General features: G+C 40.8%; 1 protein-coding gene across 1 annotated transcript in view; it reads left to right on the top strand.

Annotated features, from left to right (window-relative positions):
- Positions 1–7,327: 7,327 nt before the first annotated feature.
- The window catches only part of LOC126291848 (1,5-anhydro-D-fructose reductase-like), an 87,278-nt gene continuing 67,633 nt past the window's right edge, over positions 7,328–26,972 (top strand). The window contains exons 1-2 of the mRNA XM_049985573.1: positions 7,328–7,456; positions 23,444–23,611. Coding sequence (XP_049841530.1) covers positions 7,382–7,456; positions 23,444–23,611 — 243 coding nt within the window. The 5' untranslated portion in view covers positions 7,328–7,381. The remainder of the gene's footprint in view (positions 7,457–23,443; positions 23,612–26,972) is intronic.

The raw sequence follows: 26,972 nt of genomic DNA, 5'->3' as shown, positions 1-26,972 counted from the left end.
ACAACAACCTGGGTTTCTTAAAATTATTGAGACAGAAAAGTTTTTAAGTTCATCTTAACCATAAGGAGTTATTGGCCGACATTCTAATCTGCAACCCTCTCCACAGTTTCAAAACTCAGTTTTGTGGTAAGTCAATTACAAGTGGAAACATGAATGCAAAGAATCATCAGTGCCCAGGTAAGTCAGTAAATCTTTAACTATTTTGGAGAACACTTCAACAGTGTGACTGACAGTGACTGTAGGTATAGCTTCCTATTCAGTAAGAGCTACAAAAATATCTTCTCCTGTGGACAGATGTATGTAAATACCTTTTTATCTTTTCGATGTTAGTGTCCCTTCGTTAATCCCTCTCCACAACAATGGTTCTGGTAATTCTGTCTATGAATTCACCTGACCAAGGATTAGACCTTCCCATCCTTGGATTCGATCCTCCTCCTTCCCAACACCTACATAATGTTGGATTCACCCCATTGTAAATCTCTAGGAGTACATGACTCCTCTTACTATTATCTTTATGTCTCTCAGTGACAAAGTTTATCTGTTGGATGTTTTTTCTGGCTACCTGACTCCGCTGTGACAGTTCTAGAGTCATTCAAAGAAAGTCTGTGGTCTGTTGTGCATAAATACCAAGATCATGCAATAGAGTGGGATGTGCGTGGTCTCATTGCAGGGGGTGCAGTCAGTCAGTCAGTCTGCAGTCATGGTTCGAAACAGGATGCGCAAATTACGACGGGCAAAAATTAAGAGAGATTTGTGCGTCTGTGAAAAGATGAAGGCGTGAAATGTACTACAGCTACCGTGTTCATACCTTTGCTAAAGATCTGGTGGAGAGCCCAGAAAACTTCTGGTCTCATGTAAAATCACTAAGTGCATCTAAGGCTTCCATTCAATCACTTATTGACAAGTTTGATTTGGCAGTAGAAGATAGCAAAAAGATGACCAAAGTTTTAAATTCCACATTTAAGAAATCATTCATGCAGGATATCGTACAAATGTGTCATCATTTTACCATTGCACAAAGGCCCCAGTGCATGATTAGTAACAGGCATCCCTGACATATAGAAACAGTGGAAAGAAAACAAATAAGTTGGCTGTTCTGGATGGAATCCCAGTTCAATTTAACAAAATGTATTCTTACATCACTGGCCGCATACTTAGTTTGCATTTATCACGAATCTCTAGACCAGGACAAAGCGCCAAGCAACAGGAAAAAAGCACAGGTGACTCATGTTTATAAGAATGCTAAAAGAACGGAACCGCAAAATTACAGACCGATATCCTTAACAATCGGTTTTCTACAGGATTCTTGAGCCTATTCTGAGTTTGAATATAATTTCCACAAATCAGTACAGCCTTAGAAAGCATCACTCATGTGAAACCCAGCCTGCTCTTTTCTCTCACGATATACTGCAAACTATGGATGAAGGACAATAAGCTGATTCCATATTTCTATATTTCAAAAAAGCTTTCGACACAGTACCCCACTGCAGGCTTATCGAAGGCACGTGCATACAGAATATGCTCGCAAATATGTGAATGGTTCAAAGACTTCTTAAGTAATGGAACCCAGTACATTGTCGTCAACGGTGACAGAGGTAACATCAGGAGTGCCCTCGGGAAGTGTGATAGGTCCGTTGCTGTTTCAGTTTACATAAATGACAGTACGTGCACCAATTTCCACTTGTTCGCTGATGCTGTGTCGTACAGGAAGGTGTCGGAGGTAAGTGTCTGTATGTTGATACGAGATGACTTGGTCAACATTTTTAGTTGGTGTGATGAATGGCAGCTGGCTCTTAATGTACAAAAATGTAAATTAATGCAGATTAGTGTGAAAAAGAAATCCGTAATGTTTGGATACAGCATTAGTTGTGTCCTGTTTGACACAGCCACATCATTTAAATATGTGGGCATAACACTGCGAAATGATACAAAATGGAATGAGCTTGTGGCAGGGAGGCGAGTGGTCATCTTTGATTTATTGGGAGAATTTTAGGAAAGTGTGGTTCATCTGTAAAGGAGAGCGCGTATAGGACGCTAGTGCAACCGTTTCTTGGGTACTGCTAGAGTGTTTGAGATCCAAGTCAGATTGAAAGAAGACATCAAAGCAATTCTGAGGTGAGCTGCTAGATTTATTACTGGTAGGTTCGACAAGCATGCAAGTGCTATGGATGTGCTCTAGGAGCTCAAGTGGGAATTCCTGGAGGGAAGAAGACATTCATTTCGAAGAACACTACTGAGGAAGTTTAGAGAACAGACATTTGAAGCTAAGTGCAGAACGATCCTACTGCCACCAACGTACATTTTGTGTAGGGACCACGAAGATAAGATATGAGAAATTAGGGCTCATTCGGACAAGAGTTTTTCCCTTGCTCTATCTGCGAGTGGAACAGGAAAGGAAATGACTAGTTGTGGTACAGGGTACCCTCCACCACGCACCATATGGTGGCTTGCGGAGTGGGTATGTAGATGATGTACTATATCAATTATACCCAGTTTTTCGAATATATGTTACCTAATTCCTTGTTTTCTACATTTTTAGCTATGCTACTTGCAGAGCCCTCACTCTTGTATATTAAATCATCTAACGATAAGGCTGCTCTGATTTTATTTCTCCTTCGTTCATTATACTATTTGGTACTAACAACTTTCATGCACATTTCTTCAGAAGGTTTTACCTTCCAATAAATACTTACTGCTAATAGCTATCCACCAGGGCTCTATTGATTGCTTGATTATAGAGTTTATACTTTATCATCAAAGTGGTCACATTCTATCCACATCAGAAACAACTATAAAACTACAGTAATAGGTGTTTACTAGATACACAGTTTTCTTTTAACCTGAGACAACTGATTATCTCTAAAATTATGCATTGTACAAAAAAGTTACAGATGAAAAGTTAATATTAGTAAAGTGTCATCTTGTCTATGCCAGAACTGGCCACCATCTAACCGCTCCTCCTACAAGGGGGGTGGGGTTGAGGGTGGGGGCACTTTTATATTTTACAGCTGGAACCCACATTTGCTCTAAAATTGATGATTTTGATATAAATTAATTGGTCAGTTTCAAGAAGTGTCATACCGCAAGAATTAAATTTTGCTGAGTCACAGATAGGCTCTACAAAAAGCCTTTCACAATTACAGATTTCGGCCATTAAGGCCTTCGTCAACAGTACACACACACACACACACACACACACACACACACACACACACTGCAGTCTCGGGCAACTGAAACCACACATTATATTCCATCCTGGATTTTCCATTGTTTTATACTCATATTAAATCTTTTTCTGTTATCAGATTGATTATGGCTGTGACGCATTTATTAAGTTGATATTCTAAAGTTGTATCATTTTATGATTGAATACAACATGCATGCAACAAAATAATGAATAGGCCAGGAAATAAACCAGTAAAATATATGCTAAGATAAATGTCTGAAGAGGGGAAAAAATCTGAAATGAGAAATTTTAAACAAAAATAACTAACCAGAAGAGCCTTTGACTAATGTTTCTCAAAAGTGGAAATATAGAAAAATTTTAAAAATATTTATAGACTATAATCATAGCCTACAAGAAGTACATCTATTCACATTCACAAAAAATGTAGCTGCAATCAAATCAAGTGAAGGTTAAGAAATTACAGCTCGAAATAGTAATAAAATTAATTTTTTTGTTAACGCAAGTTGATGAGGGGAAGCATATCCATGAAAAACCACATGTTATATGTAACTGCACAAAGTATAATATTGGTTCCAATTTTGGCCACCATGTGCAAGGTGTGACAGGAAGCAAACGGCTTCATCTCCTGTGGGCGAAGCCTTTTACCTTTCAGCATTGTGGCCTGGCGGTGGCTTGATCATTGAGCAATAAACACACACTCCAAGAATGAAAACAAAAGACTGGATTGTTTTGGGACAGATAAATTATGTTGTAATCTTAAACATCATGTCGAGCCTTCGAGACACACATCGTGTGAAGAGTTGTGTTCTACTATAATTGAAGAGTCACTCCAGTGATATGTACACCCATTGAAGGAAATGTGTGTTCGTACAGGGAAAGTAGTGAACATGGACATGCTTTTTTGTGATGTAAGTAGGAGTTGCCTTCTTTTACTCCAGTGACACCTGCAGAACTTGAAGTCAAATGTTTCCTTGGCTACACACGGAATTTCAGAGGCACTGATTAGCAGTACCTCTGCGTCAAGAAAAGCAACTATGGCAATCGGATTAAAAATTTAAAAAAAAAACTAAGTACATCAGATATTACATCTGGTCACAAATCTCGTGAAGTATTCTGATTCGGCTTCAACTACAAGGAGCAACTCAGCCTCTACACAAAACCCTAAACCAACAAGAAAAGCACTTAATGCCGAGCTCATACTTGAGGGCAATTGGGCGCCACTAATCTGTTTGATGAAGGCTCCTTTTGACTAAATGAGCACCCGAGCCCTAGAGGTTTCTGATATCTCTGACTTTTCCTATGACAGTTAAAATTTGTGGAAATTTGAATGACTGACCGAACTTGCCCATTAGGTAAAACAATTTGTTATACAAGCAAAAGACACTTGATGGACCTGGGCACATCTCATGGTCTCATCCACATTCTTCATTTGATCCACATTTGCAGGATATGAAAGAAAGCACCCAGATGTCAGTGTCTTAATTGCTATGACACAGTTCTCATAGAAACTCAAAAAATTTGATTTTGAATATCACAAAGATTCCAACTGCTGTTAAAATTGTATCGTAGTAGAATAGTTGAATGCGTAGACGTAAGGCACCTGTGTGTGAGGTTCTTGGTTTCATTCTTGCCTGTAGCAACATTTTTCCATGTGAATGATACAAGTTTCTAATGGAAACATTAATTAACCAGCAGTGACTTGTGCAGTTTCTAATGAAGAAACATCTTTTTCATTGTAATCGCTAATCGTATGAAAATATATTAAAATTTGAAACACTATGTGATCAAAACTATCTGGACATCCCCAAAAACATTCGTTTTCCATATTAGGTGCATTGTACTGCCAAGTACTCCATATCAGTGATCTCAGTAGTCATTAGACATCATGAGAGAGCAGAATGGGGCACTCCACAGAACTCACGGATTTCGAATGTGGTCATGTGATTGGGTGTCACTTGTCACTTGTGTCATACGTCTGTATGCGAAATTTCCACATCCCTAAACATACCTAGGTCCACGGTTTCTGACGTGATAGTGAAGTGGAAATGTGAAGGGACACGTACAGCATAAAACCGTATAGGCCGACCTCATCTGTTGACTGACAGAGACTGCTGACAGCTGAAGGGGGCCGTACTGTGTTTTAGGCAGACACATATCCAGACCATCATACAGGAATTCCAAACTGCATCAGGATCCACTACAAGTACTATGACAGTTAGGCGGGAGGTGAGAAAACTTGGATTTCATGAGTGAGTGGCTACACATCATGCTGGTAAATGCCATACGATGCCTCACTTTGTGTAAGGAGCGCAAAGATTGGATGATTGCCCAGTGGAAAAATGTTGTGTGGAGTGACGAATCATGGTACACAAAGTGGATCCAATGGTAGGGTGTGTGTATGACGAATGCCCGGTGAACGTCATCTGCCAGCGTATGTAGTGCAAACAGTAAAATTCAGAGGCTGTGGTGTTATGGTGGGGTTGTATTTTTAATGGAGGTGGTTTGCACCCCTTGTTGTTTTGCATGCCACTATCACAGCACAGGCCTACATTGATGTTTTAAGTACCTTCTTGCTTCCCATGGTTGAAGAGCAAATCGGGGATGGTGTTGCATCTTTCGACACGATCGAACACTTGTTCATAGGCCGGCAAGTGTGGGCGTGCGGTTCTAGGTGCTTCAGTCTGGAACGCGTGACCGCTACGGTCGCAGGTTCGAATCCTGCCTCGGGCATGGATGTGTGTGATGTCCTTAGGTTAGTTAGGTTTAATTAGTTCTAAGTTCTAGGGGACTGATGATCTCAGAAGTTAAGTCGCATGGTGCTCAGAGCCAACTTGTTCATAATGGATGGCCTGTGGCGGAATGGTTACATGACAGTAACGTCCCTGTAATACAATGGCCTGCACAGAGTCCTAACCTGAATCCTTTGAGCACCTTTGGGATGTTTTGGAAGGCCGACTTTGTGCCAGGCCTCACCTACCGACATCGATACCTCTCCTCAGTGCAGCACTCTGTGAAGACTGAGCTGTCATTCCCCAAGAAACCTTCCAGCACCTGATTGAACGTACACCTGCGAAAGTGGAAGCTGTCATCGAGGTTAAGGATGGGCCAACACTGTATTGAATTCCAGCATTATCGATGAAGGGCACCATGATCTTGTAAGTCACTTTCAGCCAGACGTCCAGGTACTTTTGATCACATAGTGTAGGTACCTGTGTAGTGGCTTATTGTTAAATGAAAAATTTATATTCATCGATAATACTGTTCAGTCACTAGAAATGAAAAAGTATTTTGTATTGACTGTTTCAGTTTTTTATACCAAATTTTAATCCGTGTTGTATTTTCATGCTCTGTTTTAAGAAAAACTGGCTTTCCCCACATTTCAGTGTTTATTAAGTCATATCTCCTGAGTTGATTTTATAATTTTGCACTTACATTCAGTGGTATATGTGGATAACGTCAGCAAACTGTTGTAATTATCAATGACAATGTAGTAAGATATAATCTTATTTCCTTTCATTATTTTCCGTTGGTGTGTCAGTGAGAAAAGGTTTCACAAAGCTTTGAAATTATGTTGTAAATTACCAAGTGCTCCCATTCTCAAATACTCGAAGAATATAATGCAGGTAATTTGTGAGCTGTCACTTAATGCTGCCTGAAAGCTATAGTTACAGTTTCTAAGTTTAATATGTAACTTACTGTGTTAAACCTTTAATGTAAGTTTGTACCTCTTAATGAGTAGAGTATGAGAGTATTTTTAACTTATAAATTTGGCCAATAATTATATGAAACACTGAAAATCAATTTTTTTTTTTCTCCTTGAAGCTGTGAGATAGGCAATCTGCAACTGGCAGTTGCTGACTATTAACACAGGTAATTCCGCCTTATGAGTTACAAGGTTGCAGTTGCCACTGTCAAATAAGAGGTTATATGCTACTGGTACTTCAGTAGCAGAGTTGGGATGAGTTATCAGTGTACATCGCCATTCCATGAAGATATGAATGAAAAGACACTTGATTTTAATAGCAGATGGTATCTCATAAGAGTTATCTCACTGTTTATGTAATGTCATAAAGGACAAGTAACATGTAAGGTAATTATGTAGATAATGACTATAAGTAGTGAAGTACTGAGTTATGCTGCACAGTCTGCAGGCATCACACAAGTATTACTGCTTACTAAACCAGGAACAGCAAGATGACTAACAGGATGGAATACTTAACTTTCTTCAATGGACAGAAGATGCCCATTCTAGGGCTTGGAACAGCACAGGTAACATTTTATTACATGTCTACAGCTGAATTCTTGTAATCTCACAAGCACTTTGTGTCCTTTTCATTATTTGCTGAAAAGTCAGAAACTTCTCGATCTGGAATTAGTGGGAATACAGGTGGAGAAACTACCAAGAAATTTAAAGACAAAATATTTGTTTTTGTTTATTCAGCAGTCATTTGCTGTAATATATATATATATATATATATATATACCCTTACTCTTTGCCTTTAAATATGTCTGCTTGTGTCTGTGTATGTGCGGATGGATATGTGTGTGTGTATCTACATCTACATGACTACTCTGCAATTCACATTTAAGTGCTTGGCAGAGGGTTCATCGAACCACAATCATACTATCTCTCTACTATTCCACTCCCGAACAGCGAGCGGGAAAAACGAACACCTAAACCTTTCTGTTCGAGCTCTGATTTCTCTTATTTTATTTTGATGATCATTCCTACCTATGTAGGTTGGGCTCAACAAAATATTTTCGCATTCGGAAGAGAAAGTTGGTGACTGAAATTTCGTAAAAAGGTCTCGCCGCGACGAAAAACGTCTATGCTGTAATGACTTCCATCCCAACTCGTGTATCATATCTGCCACACTCTCTCCCCTATAACGCAATAATACAAAATGAGCTGCCCTTTTTTGCACCCTTTCGATGTCCTCCGTCATTCCCACCTGGTAAGGATCACACACCGCGCAGCAATATTCTAACAGAGGACGAACGAGTGTAGTGTAAGCTGTCTCTTTAGTGGACTTGTTGCATCTGCTAAGTGTCCTGCCAATGAAACGCAACCTTTGGCTCGCCTTCCCAACAATATTATCTATGTGGTCCTTCCAACTGAAGTTGTTCGTAATTTTAACACCCAGGTACTTAGTTGAATTGACAGCCTTGAGAATTGTACTATTTATCGAGTAATCGAATTCCAACGGAGTTCTTTTGGAACTCATGTGGATCATCTCACACTTTTCGTTATTTAGCGTCAACTGCCACCTGACACACCATACAGCAATCGTTTCTAAATCGCTTTGCAGCTGATACTGGTCTTCGGATGACCTTACTAGACGGTAAATTCAGCATCATCTGCGAACAGTCTAAGAGAACTGCTCAGATTGTCACCCAGGTCATTTATATAGATCAGGAACAGTAGAGGTCCCAGGACGCTTCCCTGGGGAACACCTGATATCACTTCAGTTTTACTCGATGATTTGCCATCTATTACTATGAACTGCAACCTTCCTGACAGGAAATCACGAATCCAGTCGCACAACTGAGACGATACCCCATAGCTCCGCAACTTGATTAGAAGTCGCTTGTGAGGAACGGTGTCAAAAGCTTTCCGGAAATCTAGAAATACGGAATCAACTTGAGATGCCCTGTCGATATCGGCCATTACTTCGTGCGAATAAAGAGCTAGCTGCGTTGCACAAGAGCGATGTTTTCTGAAGCCATGCTGATTATGTATCAATAGATTGTTCCCTTTGAGGTGGTTCATAATGTTTGAATACAGTATATGCTCCAAAACCCTACTGCAAACCGACGTCAATGATATAGGTCTGTAGTTAAATGGATTACTCCTACTACCCTTCTTGAACACTGGTGCGACCTGCGCAATTTTCCAATCCGTAGGTACAGATCTATCGGTGAGCGAGCGGTTGTATATGAGTGCTAAGTAGGGAGCTATAGTATCAGCGTAATCTGAAAGGAACCTAATTAGCATACAATCTGGACCTGAAAACTTGCCCGTATCAAGCTATTTGAGTTGCTTCGCAACCCCTAAGGTATCTACTTCTAAGAAACTCATGCTAGCAGATGTTCGTGTTTCAAATTCTGGAATATTCCATTCGTCTTCCCTGGTGAAGGAATTTCGGAAAACTGCTTTCGATAACTCCGCTTTAGCGGCACAGTCGTCGATAACAGTACCATCGGCACTGCGCAGCGAAGGTATTGACTGCATCTTGCCACTTGTGTACTTTACATACAACCAGAATTTCTTCGGATTTTCTACCAAATTTCGAGACAATGTTTCGTTGTGGAACCTATTAAAGGCATCTCGCATCGAAGTACGTGCCAAATTTCGCGCGTCTTTAAATTTTAGCCCATCTTCGGGATTTCGCGTTCTTCTGAACTTTGCATGCTTTTTCCGTTGCCTCTGGAACAGCGTTCGGACCTTTTTTGTGTACCACGGGGGATCCGTTCCATCTCTTACCAATTTATGAGGTATGAATCTCTCAATTGCTGTTGCTACTATATCTTTGAATTTGAGCCACATCTTGTCTACATTCGCATAGTCAGTTCGGAAGGAATGGAAATTGTCTTTTAGGAAGGCTTCTAGTGGCACTTTATCCGCTTTTTTAAATAAAATTATTTTGTGTTTGTTTCTGATGGGTTTGGAAGAAATGGTATTGAGCCTAGCTACAATGACCTTGTGATCACTAATCACTGTATCAGTCATGATGCTCTCTATCAGCTCTGGATTGTTTGTGGCCAAGAGGTCAAGTGTGTTTTCGCAACCATTTACAATTCGCGTGGGTTCGTGGACTAACTGCTCGAAATAATTTTCGGAGAATGCATTTAGGACAATCTCGGAAGACGTGTTCTGCCTACCACCGGTTTTGAACAAGTATTTTTGCCAACATACCGAGGGTAGGTTGAAGTCCCCACCAACTATAACCGTATGAGTGGGGTGTTTATTTGTTACGAGACTCAAACTTTCTCTGAACTGTTCCGCAACTGTATCATCGGAGTCTGGGGGTCGGTAGAAGGAGCCAATTATTAACTTAATTCGGCTGTTAAGTATAACATCCACCCACAGTGTGTGTGTGTGTGTGTGTGTGTGTGTGTGTGTGTGTGTGTGTGTGTGTGTGTGTGTGCGAGAGTACACCTGTCCTTTTTTTCCCCCTAAGGGAAGTCTTTCCGCTCCCGGGATTGGAATGACTCCTTGACTCCTTACCCACTTCCTTTCGTCTTTCCCTCTCCTTCCTGAAGAAGCAACCATCGGTTGCGAAAGCTAGTAATTCTGTGTGTGTGTTTGTGTGTTTTGTTCATTGTGACTGTCTGCCGGCGCTTTCCCGCTTGGTATATATATATATAAAACAAAGATTCCAAGACTTACCAAGCGGGAAAGCGCCGGCAGACAGGCACAATGAACAAAACACACAAACACACACACACAGAATTACTAGCTTTCGCAACCGATGGTTGCTTCTTCAGGAAGGAGAGGGAAAGACGAAAGGATGTGGGTTTTAAGGGAGAGGGTAAGGAGTCACTCCAATCCCGGGAGCGGAAAGACTTCCCTTAGGGGAAAAAAAGGACAGATGTACACTCGCGCACACACACACACACACACACACATCCATCCGCACATACACAGACACAAGCAGACATATTTAAAGGCAAAGAGTAAGGGCAGAGATGTCAGTCGAGGCGGAAGTACAGAGTCAAAGAAGTTGTTGAAAGACAGGTGAGGTATGAGCGGCGGCAACTTGAAATTAGCGGAGGTTGAGGCCTGGCGGATATCGAGAAGAGAGGATATACTGAAGGGCGAGTTCCCATCTCCGGAGTTCGGATAGGTTGGTGTTGGTGGGAAGTATCCAGATAACTCGGACGGTGTAACACTGTGCCAAGATGTGCTGGCCGTGCACCAAGGCATGTTTAGTCACAGGGTGATCCTCATTACCAACAAACACTGCCTGCCTGTGACCATTCATGCGAATGGACAGTTCGTTGCTGGTCATTCCCACATAGAAAGCGTCACAGTGCAGGCAGGTCAGTTGGTAAATCACGTGGGTGCTTTCACACGTGGCTCTCCCTTTGATCGTGTACACATTCCAGGTTACAGGACTGGAGTAGGTGGTGGTGGGAGGGTGCATAGCACAGGATTTACACCGGGGGCGGTTGCTACGGTAGGAGCCAGTGGGTAGGGAAGGTGGTTTGGGGACTTCATAGGGATGAACCAAGAGGTTACGAAGGTTAGGTGGACGGCGGAAAGACACTCTTGGTGGAGTGGGGAGGATTTCATGAAGGATGGATCTCATTTCGGGGCAGGATTTTAGGAAGTCGTATCCCTACTGGAGAGCCACATTCAGAGTCTGATCCAGTCCTGGGAAGTATTCTGTCACAAGTGGGGCACTTTTGGGGTTCTTCTGTGAGAGGTTCTGGGTTTGAGGGGATGAGGAAGTGGCTCTGGTTATCTGCTTCTGTACCAGGTCGGGAGGGTAGTTGCGGGATGCGAAAGCTGTTTTCAGGTTGTTGGTGTAATGGTCCAGGGATTCAGGACTGGAGCAGATTCATTTGCCACGAAGGCCTAGGCTGTAGGGAAGGGACCGTTTGATATGGAATGGGTGGCAGCTGTCATAATGGAGGTACTGTTGCTTGTTCGTGGGTTTGATGTGGACGGATGTGTGAAGCTGGCCATTGGACAGATGGAGGTCAACGTCTAGGAAAGTGGCATGGGATTTGGAGTAGGACCAGGTGAATCTGATGGAACCAAAGGAGTTGAGGTTGGAGAGGAAATTCTGGAGTTGTTCTTAACTGTGAGTCCAGATCATGAAGATGTCATCAATAAATCTGTACCAAACTTTGGGTTGGCAGGCTTGGGTAACCAAGAAGGCTTCCTCTAAGCGACCCATAAATAGGTTGGCATATGAAGGGGCCATCCTGGTACCCATGGCTGTTCCCTTTAATTGTTGGTATGTCTGGCCTTCAAAAGTGAAGAAGTTGTGGGTCAGGATGAAGCTGGCCAAGGTGACGAGGAAAGAGGTTTTAGGTAGGGTGGCAGGTGATCGGCGTGAAAGGAAGTGCTCCATTGCAGCGAGGCCCTGGACGTGCGGGATATTCGTGTATAGGGAAGTGGCATCAATGGTTACAAGGATGGTTTCCGGGGGTAACAGACTGGGTACGGATTCCAGGCGTTCCAGAAAGTGGTTGGTGTCTTTGATGAAGGATGGGAGACTGCATGTAATGGGTTGAAGGTGTTGATCTACGTAGGCAGAGATACGTTCTGTGTGGGCTTGGTAACCAGCTACAATGGGGCGGCCAGGATGTTTGGGTTTGTGAATTTTAGGAAGTAGGTAGAAGGTAGGAGTGCGAGGTGTCGGTGGGGTCAGGAGTTTGATGGAGTCAGGTGAAAGGTTTTGTAGGGGGCCTAAGGTTGTGAGGATTCCTTGAAGCTCCGCCTGGACATCAGGAATGGGATTACCTTGACAAACTTTGTATGTAGAGTTGTCTGAAAGCTGACACAGTCCCTCAGCCACATACTCCCGACGATCAAGTACCACGGTCGTGGAACCCTTGTCACCTGGAAGAATGATGATGGATCGGTCAGCTTTCAGATCACGGATAGCCTGGGCTTCGGCTGTGGCGATGTTAGGAGTAGGATTAAGGTTTTTCAAGAAAGATTGAGAGGCAAGGCTGGAAGTGAGAAATTCCTAGAAGGTTTGGAGAAGGTGATTTTGAGGAACAGGAGGTGGGTCCCGTTGTGATGGAGGACGGAACTGTTGCAGGCAGGGTTCAATTTGGATAGTGTCTTGGGGAGTTGGATCATTAGGAGTGGGATCAGGATTATTTTTCTTTTCTTATTCTTCTTTTTTTAATATATTTTTCCCATGTGGAAGTATGTATATATATACTTACCAAGCGGGAAAGCGCCGGCAGACAGGCACATGAACAAAACACACAAACACACACACAGAATTACTAGCTTTCGCAACCGATGGTTGCTTCTTCAGGAAGGAGAGGGAAAGACGAAAGGATGTGGGTTTTAAGGGAGAGGGTAAGGAGTCATTCCAATCCCGGGAGCGGAAAGACTTCCCTTAGGGGAAAAAAAGGACAGGTGTACACTCGCGCGCACACACACACACACACACACACACACACACATACACACACACACACATATCCATCCACACATACACAGACACAAGCAGACATATTTAAAGGCAAAGAGTAAGGGCAGAGATGTCAGTCGAGGCGGAAGTACAGAGGCAAAGAAGTTGTTGAAAGACAGGTGAGGTATGAGCAGCGGCAACTTGAAATTAGCGGAGGTTGAGGCCTGGCGGATATCGAGAAGAGAGGATATACTGAAGGGCGAGTTCCCATCTCTGGAGTTCGGATAGGTTGGTGTTGGTGGGAAGTATCCAGATAACTCGGACGGTGTAACACTGTGCCAAGATGTGCTGGCCGTGCATCAAGGCATGTTTAGCCACAGGGTGATCCTCATTACCAACAAACACTGTCTGCCTGTGTCCATTCATGCGAATGGACAGTGTGTTTTGTTCATTGTGCCTGTCCATTCGCATGAATGGACACAGGCAGACAGTGTTTGTTGGTAATGAGGATCACCCTGTGGCTAAACATGCCTTGATGCACGGCCAGCACATCTTGGCACAGTGTTACACCGTCCGAGTTATCTGGATACTTCCCACCAACACCAACATATCCAAACTCCAGAGATGGGAACTCGCCCTTCAGTATATCCTCTTTTCTCGATATCCGCCAGGCCTCAACCTCCGCTAATTTCAAGTTGCCGCCGCTCATACCTCACCTGTCTTTCAACAACTTCTTTGCCTCTGTACTTTCGCCTTGACTGACATCTCTGCCCTTACTCTTTGCCTTTAAATATGTCTGCTTGTGTCTGTGTATGTGCGGATGGATATGTGTGTGTGTGCGAGTGTACACCTGTCCTTTTTTTCCCCTAAGGGAAGTCTTTCCGCTCCCGGGATTGGAATGACTCCTTACCCTCTCCCTTAAAACCCACATCCTTTCGTCTTTCCCTCTCCTTCCTGAAGAAGCAACCATCGGTTGCGAAAGCTAGCAATTCTGTGTGTGTGTTTGTGTGTTTTGTTCATGTGCCTGTCTGCCGGCGCTTTCCCGCTTGGTAAGTCTTGGAATCTTTGTTTTTAATATATTTTTCCCATGTGGAAGTTTCTTTTCATTCCAATCCCGGGAGCGGAAAGACTTCCCTTAGGGGGAAAAAAAAGGACAGGTGTACACTCGCACACACACACATATCCGAGAGAGAGAGAGAGAGAGAGAGAGAGAGAGAGAGAGAGAGAGAGAGAGAGACACACACTCGCGCGCACACACACACACACACACACACACACACACACACACACACACACACACACACACACACATCCGAGAGAGAGAGAGAGAGAGAGAGAGAGAGAGAGAGAGAAAAGGCCGAAAGCTTACTTGTTTGACGGTCTTTTTTGTTGTGTCTATCTGCAACTCATTTATTGTTATCTGTTTCCGATAAGAGTCAGACATAAAACTTCATAATTTATAAAACTGAGTAATACTTTTCAATTTGGAACATCCTAGGTCGGACATCAACAATGTGAAAAGGATAGAGTGCTACTTGCCACATACAAAAAGGCAGACACACACATAGAAGAATGACTACTACATGTCATTAGCTATCCCTGATTAACGTCGTCATGAGAATCTGCTGCTCATATTCACACAATTAACATCTCTGTAGAAAAGTGCTATATTTAACTTCTTTGAACCAAACAGTGGAGAACATCCATTCCAATCACATATGTTGGTCAATTTAAGGAGTGTTTGTGTTATGTATCTGGAAACTAACAGTAGTAATGAAAAGTGGGAACTCAAACTACTGCAGGGATGTTATTTTTTCAGATACTTGAATAATCTGTCACAGTCATACTGATTAGTAGGGCATTGTAAGGGCCTGCCTGTGAATATGAATATGATTTGAGAACTGAATGTCATCGTCAGTGACAATAAACGTGAAAATCTATTTTGAAGTTGCGTTGTGTATAGTATTGGACAGTTTGCCATAAAAACAGTTTTCAGCAAATAGTTGAACCTCCTTCGATGACACACAGAGAGCTACCCAGAAATTGTATGAAGTTCAAGTTGAACAAATTCATATGCTTACTAGCTCTGCAGTTGATGAAATGGTTGAAAGAATGAATGGCGAGACAAAAGAAAATATTCAGAAGAGTAAGGGGGAGAGAAATTAAATTTAACAGCGGACTGGAGTTTGATAACAGGAAAAGGAAAAATAGTAGATGGACATGGACTGGTGGAAGGGAATGAAGGAGGAAGCAGCCCAGTAGAATTTTGCACAGAGCATGATTTAATTGTTACTAAGTTTTGATTTAAGTGTCATTAAAGAACAGTGGAAGAGATCTGGGGACATTGTAGGGTTTCATATCTTTATCCATTTAAAAATGAATGTTCATCTGTTTGTTCGTCTTATATGCACCCCTGTACCATTCGCCCAAGTGTGGTGAAACTTCAATGAGGGAAACTTACCCCACAAAGCCATAGGGGTGGAAACAAAAAGGAGATGATATAGCAGCTTAGCTCAGGAAAATCTGAAGCTATTCAAACAGAATTTTATATATACGTGACTCATTATTTGTGTAAAAATGCTATGGGTGTAGTATACACCTACCACCCCTACGGGAGGGTGTGGGAGTGAAAAGCCATGATACGTAAAAATATTTGATAATAACGGATATTATTATTGAATACACAGTTTTCAGAGTTGGGGGTAGAGATGAGAGGAGGTGACATGTAAAGGTGTTCAAACTTAATGTGCTGATGTTCCTTTCCTGTTTTTAGTTGGCTTAGAATATGTTAAAAGTGTGAAAAGCAATGGACTTCTTACTCGAGTCGCTCAAAGTGTCAGCCAGGTCATGAGAATCGGTACTGCAGTGAGCCAATAATTTTGTGAGTGTATATAGACAAAGGCTAAGCTGCGAGCAAAATGATAATTATTTAATGGTAAAGCAGATATTTAAAAACCAAATTTAAAACTGCAAAACATTTTCATTGGTGACTGTGGAATCTACCTGCAAGGCATAGTTTAATAACTGTAGATTAAAACTAAAAATATTGCAAAAAGGTAGGAATTTAGGGAGATGGGGCCTGGAAAAATTGGTGAAACCAGAGATTGGAGAGAACTGAGAATTTCCAAGCAAGCATTAAACAATGTTTGACTGAAACAGGGTAAAGGAATTAAATAGAAAATGAATGGACAGTTTTGAGAGATGATATAGTAAAGGCTTCACATGATCAAATAGACAAAAGGAATGTTTGCTGATGATATTGTAATGTACTAGAAAGCATTGTCATTGTGTGACTGTAGGGGGATACAGGATGACTTGGACAGAATTTCTATTTGGTGTGATGAACGGAAGCTTGTTTTAAATGTACAAAATGTAAGCTAATGCAGATGAGGAGGAAAAACAATTGTGTAACGTTGGAATATTCTACTGATTGTGTGCTGCTCGATACAGTCACAACCATTAAAAGTCTGGGCATAACGCTGAAAAATGACATGAAATGGAATGAGCACATAAGTACAGCACTAGGGAAGATTTATGGTGGACTATGGTTTATTAAGAGAATTTTAGGAAAGTGTAGCTTATTTTTAAATGAATTGTCATGTAAAACAATAGTGTGATACATTCTTGAGTATTGCTTGCGTGTTTGAGTTCCTCATCAAGTCAGATTTAAGGAAGACTTCAAACCACTTTTGAGGCGTGCTACGGTTCACTACTAGCAAGTTCAATCAACATGTGAGTATTATGTAGATGCTTTGTGAACTCAAATGGGATCCACGGAAAGGAAAATAGCATTTATTTCACAAAACACTATTGAGGAAATTTATAGAGAACTGGCATTTGATGGAGACTGCAGAATGATTCTACTGCCACCAATGTACATCTCGTGTAGGGACCTTGAATATATGATAAGAGAAATTAGAACTTTTACAGAGGTGTATAGACAGTTGTCTCCCTTTTCTCTGTTTGCGAACGGAATAGGAAAGGAAGTCATTAGTGGTGGTACAAGGTACCCTCAGCCATGTGCTGTATGGTGGTTTTCTAAGTATGTATTTATGTACATGAAGGCCCAGCATAACATACAACTGCTGTTCCTGGATGTGCTAGTCAAATGGAGACTGACTGGCACACTAGGATGTAACATTTACCATAAACTGATGAATACAGATCTATATTTACATGGCCCCAGCTGTCATGCACCTGACTATGAGAAGGCTGCCTCACTACTGTAGTACTTGGGGCTCTTGAATTCTGTGACCAAGAGAGTTTAGCAGCAGAGTAGGAGCCCTACAGAGAGTTTTCCGAAAGAACAGTTACAACCACTTACAGAGAAAGCAGAGAAACTTGCTCCAGTGGCACTTATTGCTTGCTTATACCAGTGACATATCAGTAAAATTGGAAGAATTTTTTGGAAATATATAGCAGACTGTGTGTTTTGCCCACTGCCCAAGACAAAAGCCTTGTTGGGATATGTTAAAGCCATCTCAGGACTCTGGAAACCAGATGTATGTATGTATGTTCACACCATCTGGTCTGTACAAGAAAGACTGTGAAATACAGGCATCACACAGATATGAAACAATTGACAGTCAGCATTGTATCTCCAAGGGATAAAGCATGAATTATGACAGCACTAAGTTTGTAAAACAAGCGAAAATATTCCGAAATTGTATTTTGAAAGACCTTCTAGAGACCCAGCTGTGTAATGAGCTGATAAATAAAGACTGTGGTTTTCAGCTCCACCCCCAATGACCTCACTGTTGATGTATGTTAAATGTTAATAATATTTTATTTTTCTAACTATGTAAGGCTTAGTACCCAGCCTCTATTGTTCTCGAAACACAACAGCCTGTGAGGAGATTCATTTATGGGACGCCAACTGAAGGGCTGAGATTGCACCACATGGTCGTGCCTCCTCTGTACTGGCAGTGTGTCAATTCCCTTGTTGGTAGCACACAGACCGAGGACCGTTTTTTGTGTCCCAGTGGAACACCTGCCGCTCCATCTCACCATTGGAGCCATAACCAGCTGCAGTGGACCCGAGATTGACTGTGGGAGGGAGGGGTATACGAGATGGTTCCCAGTTGAAGATAACCAGTAATCGGGACCACCTGAGGACCGTAACAATCAGTTTACTGAAATATTACACCATCTGAATTGTGTCACCCAGTTAATACCCAAGTAAATATCAGTTTATATTCCAAATGTGGGGACTCATGAGTCACTACTAACCCTATGACATATATTACAAGATAGACTAAGTAAAGAGAGAAACTATTTTTATTGCATTTGTAGATGTAGATAAAGTTTTGATAACGTTGACCTGAATGTGCTTTTTGAAATTCCAAAGGCAGTAGGGGCAAAATACTGTGAGCAAAGTGTTATTTACAGCTTGCACAGAAACCAGACAGCAGCCATAAGAGTCAAAAGTGCATGAAAGGGGAGCAGTGGTTGAGAAGTATGACACGGTTGCAGACTGTTACTGATATTATTCAACATGCACATTGAGCATGCGGTAAAGGAAACAAAAGCAAAATTTGGAAAGGGAATTAAATTTCCAGGAAAAGGTTTGTAAGTTTTCACAGACTAAAAGCTATTATTGCAAATATATGGAAAAGTGGAGTCATAACAGCAGATTGGAAAACTGATTTGATTCACCCTCTACACAAAAAGGCCAACTAGACCAGTCCCAAAAACTATCAAGGCATTTCACTCCTACCAGTCGCTTCCAAAGTGCTCTCACATACTGTTCTCACCAGATTAGAACAACAGGCAGAACATATGATCGATGAATATCGGGCAGGCTTCTGCCCACATCGATCCTGCGCAGAACAGATCTGGAACCTGAAGATGATACTGTGACACCGTCAGTCGAACCGCATACTAGTCACCTTCGTAGATTTCAAGAAAGCGTACAACTCAATTCATCACACCAGTGCACTTCATGAATATGGTGTAGATAACAAAACTATTTTGTAAATTGAGCAGACTTCAACAGACACAACCTGAAAAGAAAAATTCATGGAAGAAATTTCTGAACCTTTTCAAATTAGGACTGGAGTGAGACAGGGTGATGGGTCGTCTCCACTCCTCTGTAACCTCATACTGGACAAGATGATCAAGACATGGGAGAAAGAAATACCTGGAATAAATATGGGAACAAAGGACAAATGAATCAACATAAAATGCCTTGCTTTTGCTGATAACCTAACAATAATTACGCGGACTCGCGAGGAAGCCAAACATACCATCGAGAAACTTCATGAGGTTGCATCAAAACCAGACTCCAAATTTCTTACAAGAAAACACAATTCATGGACTCCAAAAGTTCAAATCTGAAACCACTTTCAACAATATATGATGGCATCAAAAAAGTTAAGTACTTCAGTTATTTGGGTGAAATGATTAGCAACACTGGCAACAAAAAAGTAGCTCACAAAACACAAGCAGAAAATTTACATGAAGCTTATACAATGACCTGGAACACACACAAAATAAGAAATCGCTATCCACCCAAGCCAAACTTCACCACTATCATACAGTCACTCTTCCAGAAGTACTCTATGCAACTGAAACATCATCATTAACCATCAGCATCAAGGACATTGAGAAAATGGAAAGACAAATACTCAGGAAAATATTTGGACTCAAGATTCAAGATGGTAACTGGATGCGCAAATGCTCTGAAGAACTGTACTCAAGGACTGAATGTTTCACGTCAGTTGCACAGAATAGACAACTGAAATTCTACGGACATTTAGCAAGAGTGGATGCTTCTAGAATGACCAAGAAAATCTTTCTTATCATCAAAGCAACTCGCCAAACCAGGGCACGCTGGTTAACAGAAACCCAAAATGACACAGAACTCAATATTGACCCACTAAAAACCACACAGCCTGCGTACAGACAGAAAATCAACTCACATAAGTTAACAACTAAAAACCAGATGGAAAAGAATCTGAAATGGAAAAACACATGGACACAAGAAAGAAGACAGGCCTATAGTGAAAGGATGAGGCGGTTTTGGGAAGAAAAGAAGAACAAGAAAGCTAAAGTAGACCAGTGCTAACTAATGGTTGTGCGTGCTCCTTAGAGGGCAAAATGAATAAATAATAATAATAATAATAATAATAAATATTTCAAGGAAAAGGATCAAAAGCTTCAAGGTTTGAATATGACACTGCAACTCTGTCGTAGACAGCAAAGTACTTAGAGAATCAGATGAATAGAATAGAGAATGCCTTATCAACAAAAGTAAAACAGTGGTAGTGGAATGTAGTTCAATTAAATCAAGTGATGCTGAGGGAATTAGGGTAGGGAATGAGGGACTGGCAGTAGTAGAAAGTATTGTAATTTGGAGAGTAGACTAACTGTCCATGGCAGAAATAACAAGGATATAAATTGCATACTAAAAACAGAAAGAAAAGTGTAAATGCCAAATATTGGTTTAAGTGTTAGGAAGTCTTTCCGGAAGGTATTTGTCTGGAGTGTAGTCATGTATGGAAGTGAAACATGAGTGACAAGCAGTTCAGATAAGAAGAGAATAGAAGCCTTCGAAATGGGGTGCTACAGAAGAATACTGAACGATGGATGGGTAAATCGTATAACTAATGAGGAGGTACTGAATAAAATTGGGGAGGAAAGAAATTTGTGGTATAACTTGTCTAAAAGTTGGGATAGTTGATAGGACTCATTCAGAAACATCAAGAGAGCGCCAGTTTAGTACTAGAGGGAAGTATAGGGGGTAAAAATGTAGAAGGAAACCAATGGTGAAACACAGTAAGCATGTTGAAATGGATGTGGGTTGCAGTAGATATGGAGAGAGGAATAAGCTTGCAAAGGATAGAGTAGCATGAGGTGCTGCGACAAAGCAGTCTTGGGATTGAAAACCACACCAACAACATTAACCTCATGTACAAATTTTTGATCACCCTGCAAAAGTACTAAATTATTGTGTCTTCCGTTGACAAAAGACGATGTGTTTCTGAACTGTGAGCATTTATGTCCCCATAGAGCTCACTTATTCCAGATAAGTAATGGGTACACAAACTGCGCATGGAGTGACCAAAACTTGTGCAACTGGGCAAAAATTAAATATTTAAGGACAATAAATGTCAGCCCAAGAGCAAATTTTTCTGTCTCTGTCAGTTGTCTACACAGTTGTTTTCTTCTCGGTGCCTTTGGCATGAACTTAAGAAAAAGAACTGGGGTTTGTGAATACTTAACTTTTTTAGCAAGGAAGAGAGAGAGAGAGAGAGAGAGAGAGAGAGAGAGAGAGAGAGAGAGAGAGAGAGAGTTTAATGCCATCAATTTGTTTGAGAAATAAATTCATCCTCTCTGGTTTTTTTAATGGAAATTATTTTTGCCACATTACCTGCCTTTTAATTTTAAGAAATGTTATTCAGTATTGCACAACCATAGCAGTAATCTCCCTACTTGACAGAGTTTGCAATATATTGCAGCAGTTGATTACTTATACATCTAATAATGTTATAATGGAGATGCTGCAGTACCAAATAAGAGCTATCAGATTATCTAGACTAAAATACCAAAGATACCTATCAGCTGTCTGTTAAGTAGCTGAGTTCATTGTAAATATTCCTCTATTCTTACAGATGTAGATAATGGTCATTATCTGATAATGATGAGTGTGGTCTTGTACATATTAAGATAAGGATAGAAGATGAAAAACAGCACATGTAGCAGTATTATGCTATTTCACTGTGGGTACTGTGTATGAAGTGTAAAATTCCTTGGGTTCAGATAGACAAATTAAAAGGAGTCAACATATGGTTGAACTTATTGAGAAGCACAGTTCAGCCTGTTAGAAACAACTCTCATTGTGTTGACCTAAAGGCAAGAATGTTGGCTTAGTTTGCATATTTTTAGTCTTTGTTGTCTTATGGAATTACCTCCTGGCACACTGCACATAAAGTAAATAAAGTGTCTGTTCAACATTTTTGATATGGATATTGAAAAGTAATGCCTCCAAATTTTTGTGTAAAAAGTCTTAAAGATTTTTAAATAAAACAAACTTTATTAACACTTTACATCTTTATTCTTCATATATATTTATTTCTCAAAAAAGTCACACTGGTGGGTAACAAATTTCACCCAACAAGAGATCAATTTGTTGACACGATCACTGTAGAATGTTTGATTTTTGAGCCCCAATCTCATCTCTACTTGCACCATTTCATCACTGTCAAAATGAAGTCCTCAAAACAGTTCCTCAAGTTTTGGAAACAGACAAAAATCTGATGGGCCCAAGTCAGGACTGTACGGAGGATGACTGATGATTGTGAACGTAAGGTGTTGGATTGGTGCATATGTCACAGTGCTTGAAAGTGGTCCTACATTGTCATGATAAAGGAGAGAGTGCTCCATGTGTCACAAACTCTTAAAATTAATACTTTCAGTTTTCTGAAATTCTTGCAATTGATGGATATAGTTACACTTCATGCCACCATGTTACGTGCTACAATTTGGAGCCTCCTAGCAGCAGAGTGTTTCAGCTTGTGTCAGCAAAGCAGGAAAGTTGATGGAGTAATATAAGAATAAGAAATTCAGAGCCATTACTTTTCAGGAAGCCTCCATAGAAAGGTGTAATGAGTGAAAGTTCAGAACGTGTGTGTGTGTGTGTGTGTGTGTGTGTGTGTGTGTGTGTGTGTGTGTGTGTGTGTATTTATTTCTCATCAGGGTGTATGTCTGGAAAATATTAATAGTTTGGGGCTTATGAGTCAGTTCATTATGAACATACTATGGCAATATTATGAAAATGATAGAGTGCTACTCACCAATAGCAGAGATGTTAAGTCACAGATAGGCACAACTAAAAGACTGTCAGACAACTAAGCTTTCCTATACGAAACTATTTACAAATAATTCACTAAAATAACTTTCGAAAATGTTAACTTGTAGTTTCAGATGTACGTCATATTTATGTTGATATTTTCAGATTACTGTGTCCATCTGTGTGTATTGGAATAAAATAAATGCCAATGCCTGTGACATGATACATTTGGTTTTTATTCAGTTGCACATAGATGGACATAATCCAATACTAACAAACATACTTTTATACAATTAATTTACTTTTTCAGTAAACAGAATTGTTAGCTACAAACAAATTACCATTTTACTGTTGATGTTACAGGCACTAGGAGATGATGTAGAGAAGGCAATAGACAAAGCTCTAGAGATTGGGTACAGACACATAGATACAGCCCAGAGGTATAACAATGAAGCTCAGATTGGGAAGGCATTGAAGAAATGGCTTGATTCTGGAAAAATCAAGAGAGAAGATCTTTTTATTGTGACAAAGGTAAGAAGTTTTCACTTTTGCTGTACTATAGACTTGGGAAACATTGATTCAAGTTGCAAAAAGAAGCTTATTAAACTCAAAATAATCAAGAAAAAAATAAAAGGCCATGAAAAGAGTAAAAAGGTGATATGTTTCTTAGCAGTGCTGTAAGATCAAAATGGAATGTTCTAGTTTGCTTTGTTTGATAGATTAATGAACCATAATACAGCTAATATTAAGCTTAGTGGCAGTAAGTGGACATCAACATCACCGGATTATCAGTAAAAAGTATATGAATCAAGACATTTTTACTACAGATAAAGAATGTAAGCTTCTTAATCACATCACTAGAAATTAAAATTTTGAGCTATTGTCTCACTGACAAGCAAATATGAAATCTGAGCTCAAGCATGCAATGTGGTTGATGTGTAAAGAAAATAGCTGGAATCAACTAGGTAAGGGGTACCAAGTGCCAGTATCAACAGCACACATTATGAAAAACTAGAAAATATTAGCTTATCAAGAGCTGTAGCTGACTATTTTTTTCATTATTATGAAAGAGATAGTAATTAAAGTGAGAGGTGATAGAGGTCTGAATATATGAGATGGATATTGGTTCTTTGCATGCTCACATTAACTCCACAATTGAACATGAACCTAGCACAAACAAAGAAAATCCAGATGTTTCGAACTGTAGTCTTAGATCTACAAGTGAGAAAGCGAAGAATAGTAAGTGAGCACAAGTGAAGGATTCCTGTAGATTGAGATGTCTGGTATTTTTGAAATGCATTAAGAAGAGAATAGAAGCTTTTGAAATGTGGTGCTACAGAATAATGCTGAAGATTGGATGGGTAGATAACGTAAGTAATGAGGTATTGAGTAGAGCTGGGGAGAAGAGGAGTTTGTGACACAACTTGACTAGAGGAAGGGATCAGTTGGTAGGACATGTTCTGAGGCATTAAGGGATCACCAATTTAGTACTGGAGGGCAGCGTGGTGGGTAAAAATCATAGAGGGAGACCAACAGATGAATACACTAAGCAGATTCAGAAGGATGTAGGTTGCAGTACGTACTGGGAGATGAAGAAGCTTACACAGGATAGAGTAGCATGGAGACCTGCATCAAACCAGTCTCTGGACTGAAGACCACAACAACAATAACACTGGCATAAAAGTAAAGTGAGAGAGGGAAACCATCACTGTGAACTAAGTCTTGAGACAAACAAACTGAACACAAAGTCATCAAACGATTGAGAAAACTTGAAAAGTGAATTTCAAGTAAATTAAATCAGAGAAAATGAACAAGAAAAGTAAATGTGGCTCTACAAGAAAATTATGCTGGATGAATCTTCTCATATTGAAGATGGTGAAGCTCTCTTACAAGACAAATCTAGCTGTGAAAGAAAAACATAAAAATTATGACAGTGAAAGGAGTGTAATTAAATTATTATATGTCTGCGGTGTTAATAGGACAGAACATCAAAGTCCTATATCGGGGCAAGTCGATGAGACAGAAGGAAAAAACAACAAAATGAAATTCATGTGACCAAGTCTGTTTTTTACACACCTCGAAAAAAAGTTTTGCATTACCCCGGTTCCCAGAACTTCTGAAGATAGACGTTGATTGTGGATAATGTATCGCAGACACAGTACCTTTGACTGTTCAGAGATGTCACTAAACCTACCCAAAGATATAAACAACCATGCATGAGCAGCGCCTCAGACGGAGAGGGTCAGACAGTTGATCAGTTCCAGTCATTCCGCTAGGAAGGTGGTACACAGCTGATGTTGTCTGTAGTTCAACCGTGCCTAGACGATCAATACTGGGTTCGATCGCTTCTGCGTTGTTACTTTATGCAAAAGTGCTCTCAACAAGGGAAGTGTCCAGTTGTCTCGGAGTGAACTAAAGCAATGTTCTTCGGACATGGAGGAGATATAGAGAGACATGAACTGTCAATAACACGCCTCACTCAGACCGCCCAAGGGCTGCTACTGCAGTGGATGACCGCTACCTGCCGATTATGGCTCGGAGGAACCCTGACAGAAATGCCACTATGTTGACTAATGCTTTTCATGCAGACACAGGACATAGTGTTAAGATTAAAACTGTATGCTTGAAGCTGCATGATGCGCAACTTCACTCTTTGCAACCACGACACCATGCAGCACGGTACACATGGGCCCAACAACATGCCAAATGGACTGCTCAGGATTGGCATCACATTCTCTTCACTGATAAGTGTCGCATATGCCTTCAACTAGACAATTGTCAGAGATTTGTTTGGAGGCAACCTGGTCAGCTGAACTCCTTAGACACACTGTCTAGTGAGTGAAGCAAGGTGTAGGTTCCCTGCTGTTTTGGGGTGGCATTATGTGGGGCCGACGTACATTGCTGGTGATCATGGAAGGAACTGTAATGGCTGTACTATACGTGACTGCCATCGTCCGACCAATAGTGCAAACATATCGGCATATTGGTGAGGCATTTATTTCCATGGATGACAATTTGCTCCCCCATCATGCACATCAAGTGAATGACTTTCTTCAAAGTAACAACATCGCTTGACTAGAGTGACCAGTATGCTCTCCAGACATGAACCCTATTGAACATGCCTGGGATAGATTGAAAAGGGCTGTTTATGGACGACGTGACCCACCAACCACTCTGAGGGATCTACGCCGAATCACCATTGAGTAGTGGGAGAATCTGGGCCGTCAGTGCCTTGATGAACTTGTGGATAGTATGCCATGAAGAATACAAGCATGCATCAATGCAAGAGGATGTGTTACTGGATATTATAGGTACCAGTGTGTACAGCAATCTGGACCACTACCTCTGAAGGTCTCACTGTGTGGTGGTACAACATGCAATGTGTGGTTTTCATGAGCAATAAAAATGGTGGAAATGATATTAATGTTGATCTCTATTCCAATTTTTTGTACAGGTTCCGCAACTCTCAGAACTGAGGTGATGCAAAGTCTTTTTTTTATGTATGTATCTTCTTGGATTCTGTACAAGTAATTTTGGAACATTTGTATCCACAAATATATTAGAGACCTATTCATCACAAGTCATTGTGCTCATTACTGAGCACCATGACCCAATGAACCAAGCGTCTCCATCCTAGACAGTTACCACCTTCTCTTAGAGCCTGCTGAAAAGGTAGACAATAGATCTTCTTGATTTGATGAATACACGTGTTCGCTGCTCTGTCCCTTGATCTCTTGCCCTCTATTGTCCCCTCAATGAGTATTTTCGATAGGTTTCCTCCATCTCTTCTCACATTATGACCAGAGAACTGGAAATTTTTTTGTTTTTGATGTGAGAAGAAAGGCATGTGGATATACTGAGTTGCTAAATAATGGACACATTTGTTTTTCCT

This window comes from Schistocerca gregaria, chromosome 9, assembly GCF_023897955.1.
Source record: "Schistocerca gregaria isolate iqSchGreg1 chromosome 9, iqSchGreg1.2, whole genome shotgun sequence".
NCBI lineage: Eukaryota > Metazoa > Arthropoda > Insecta > Orthoptera > Acrididae > Schistocerca > Schistocerca gregaria.
This window is presented reverse-complemented; position numbering and strand designations above follow the sequence as displayed.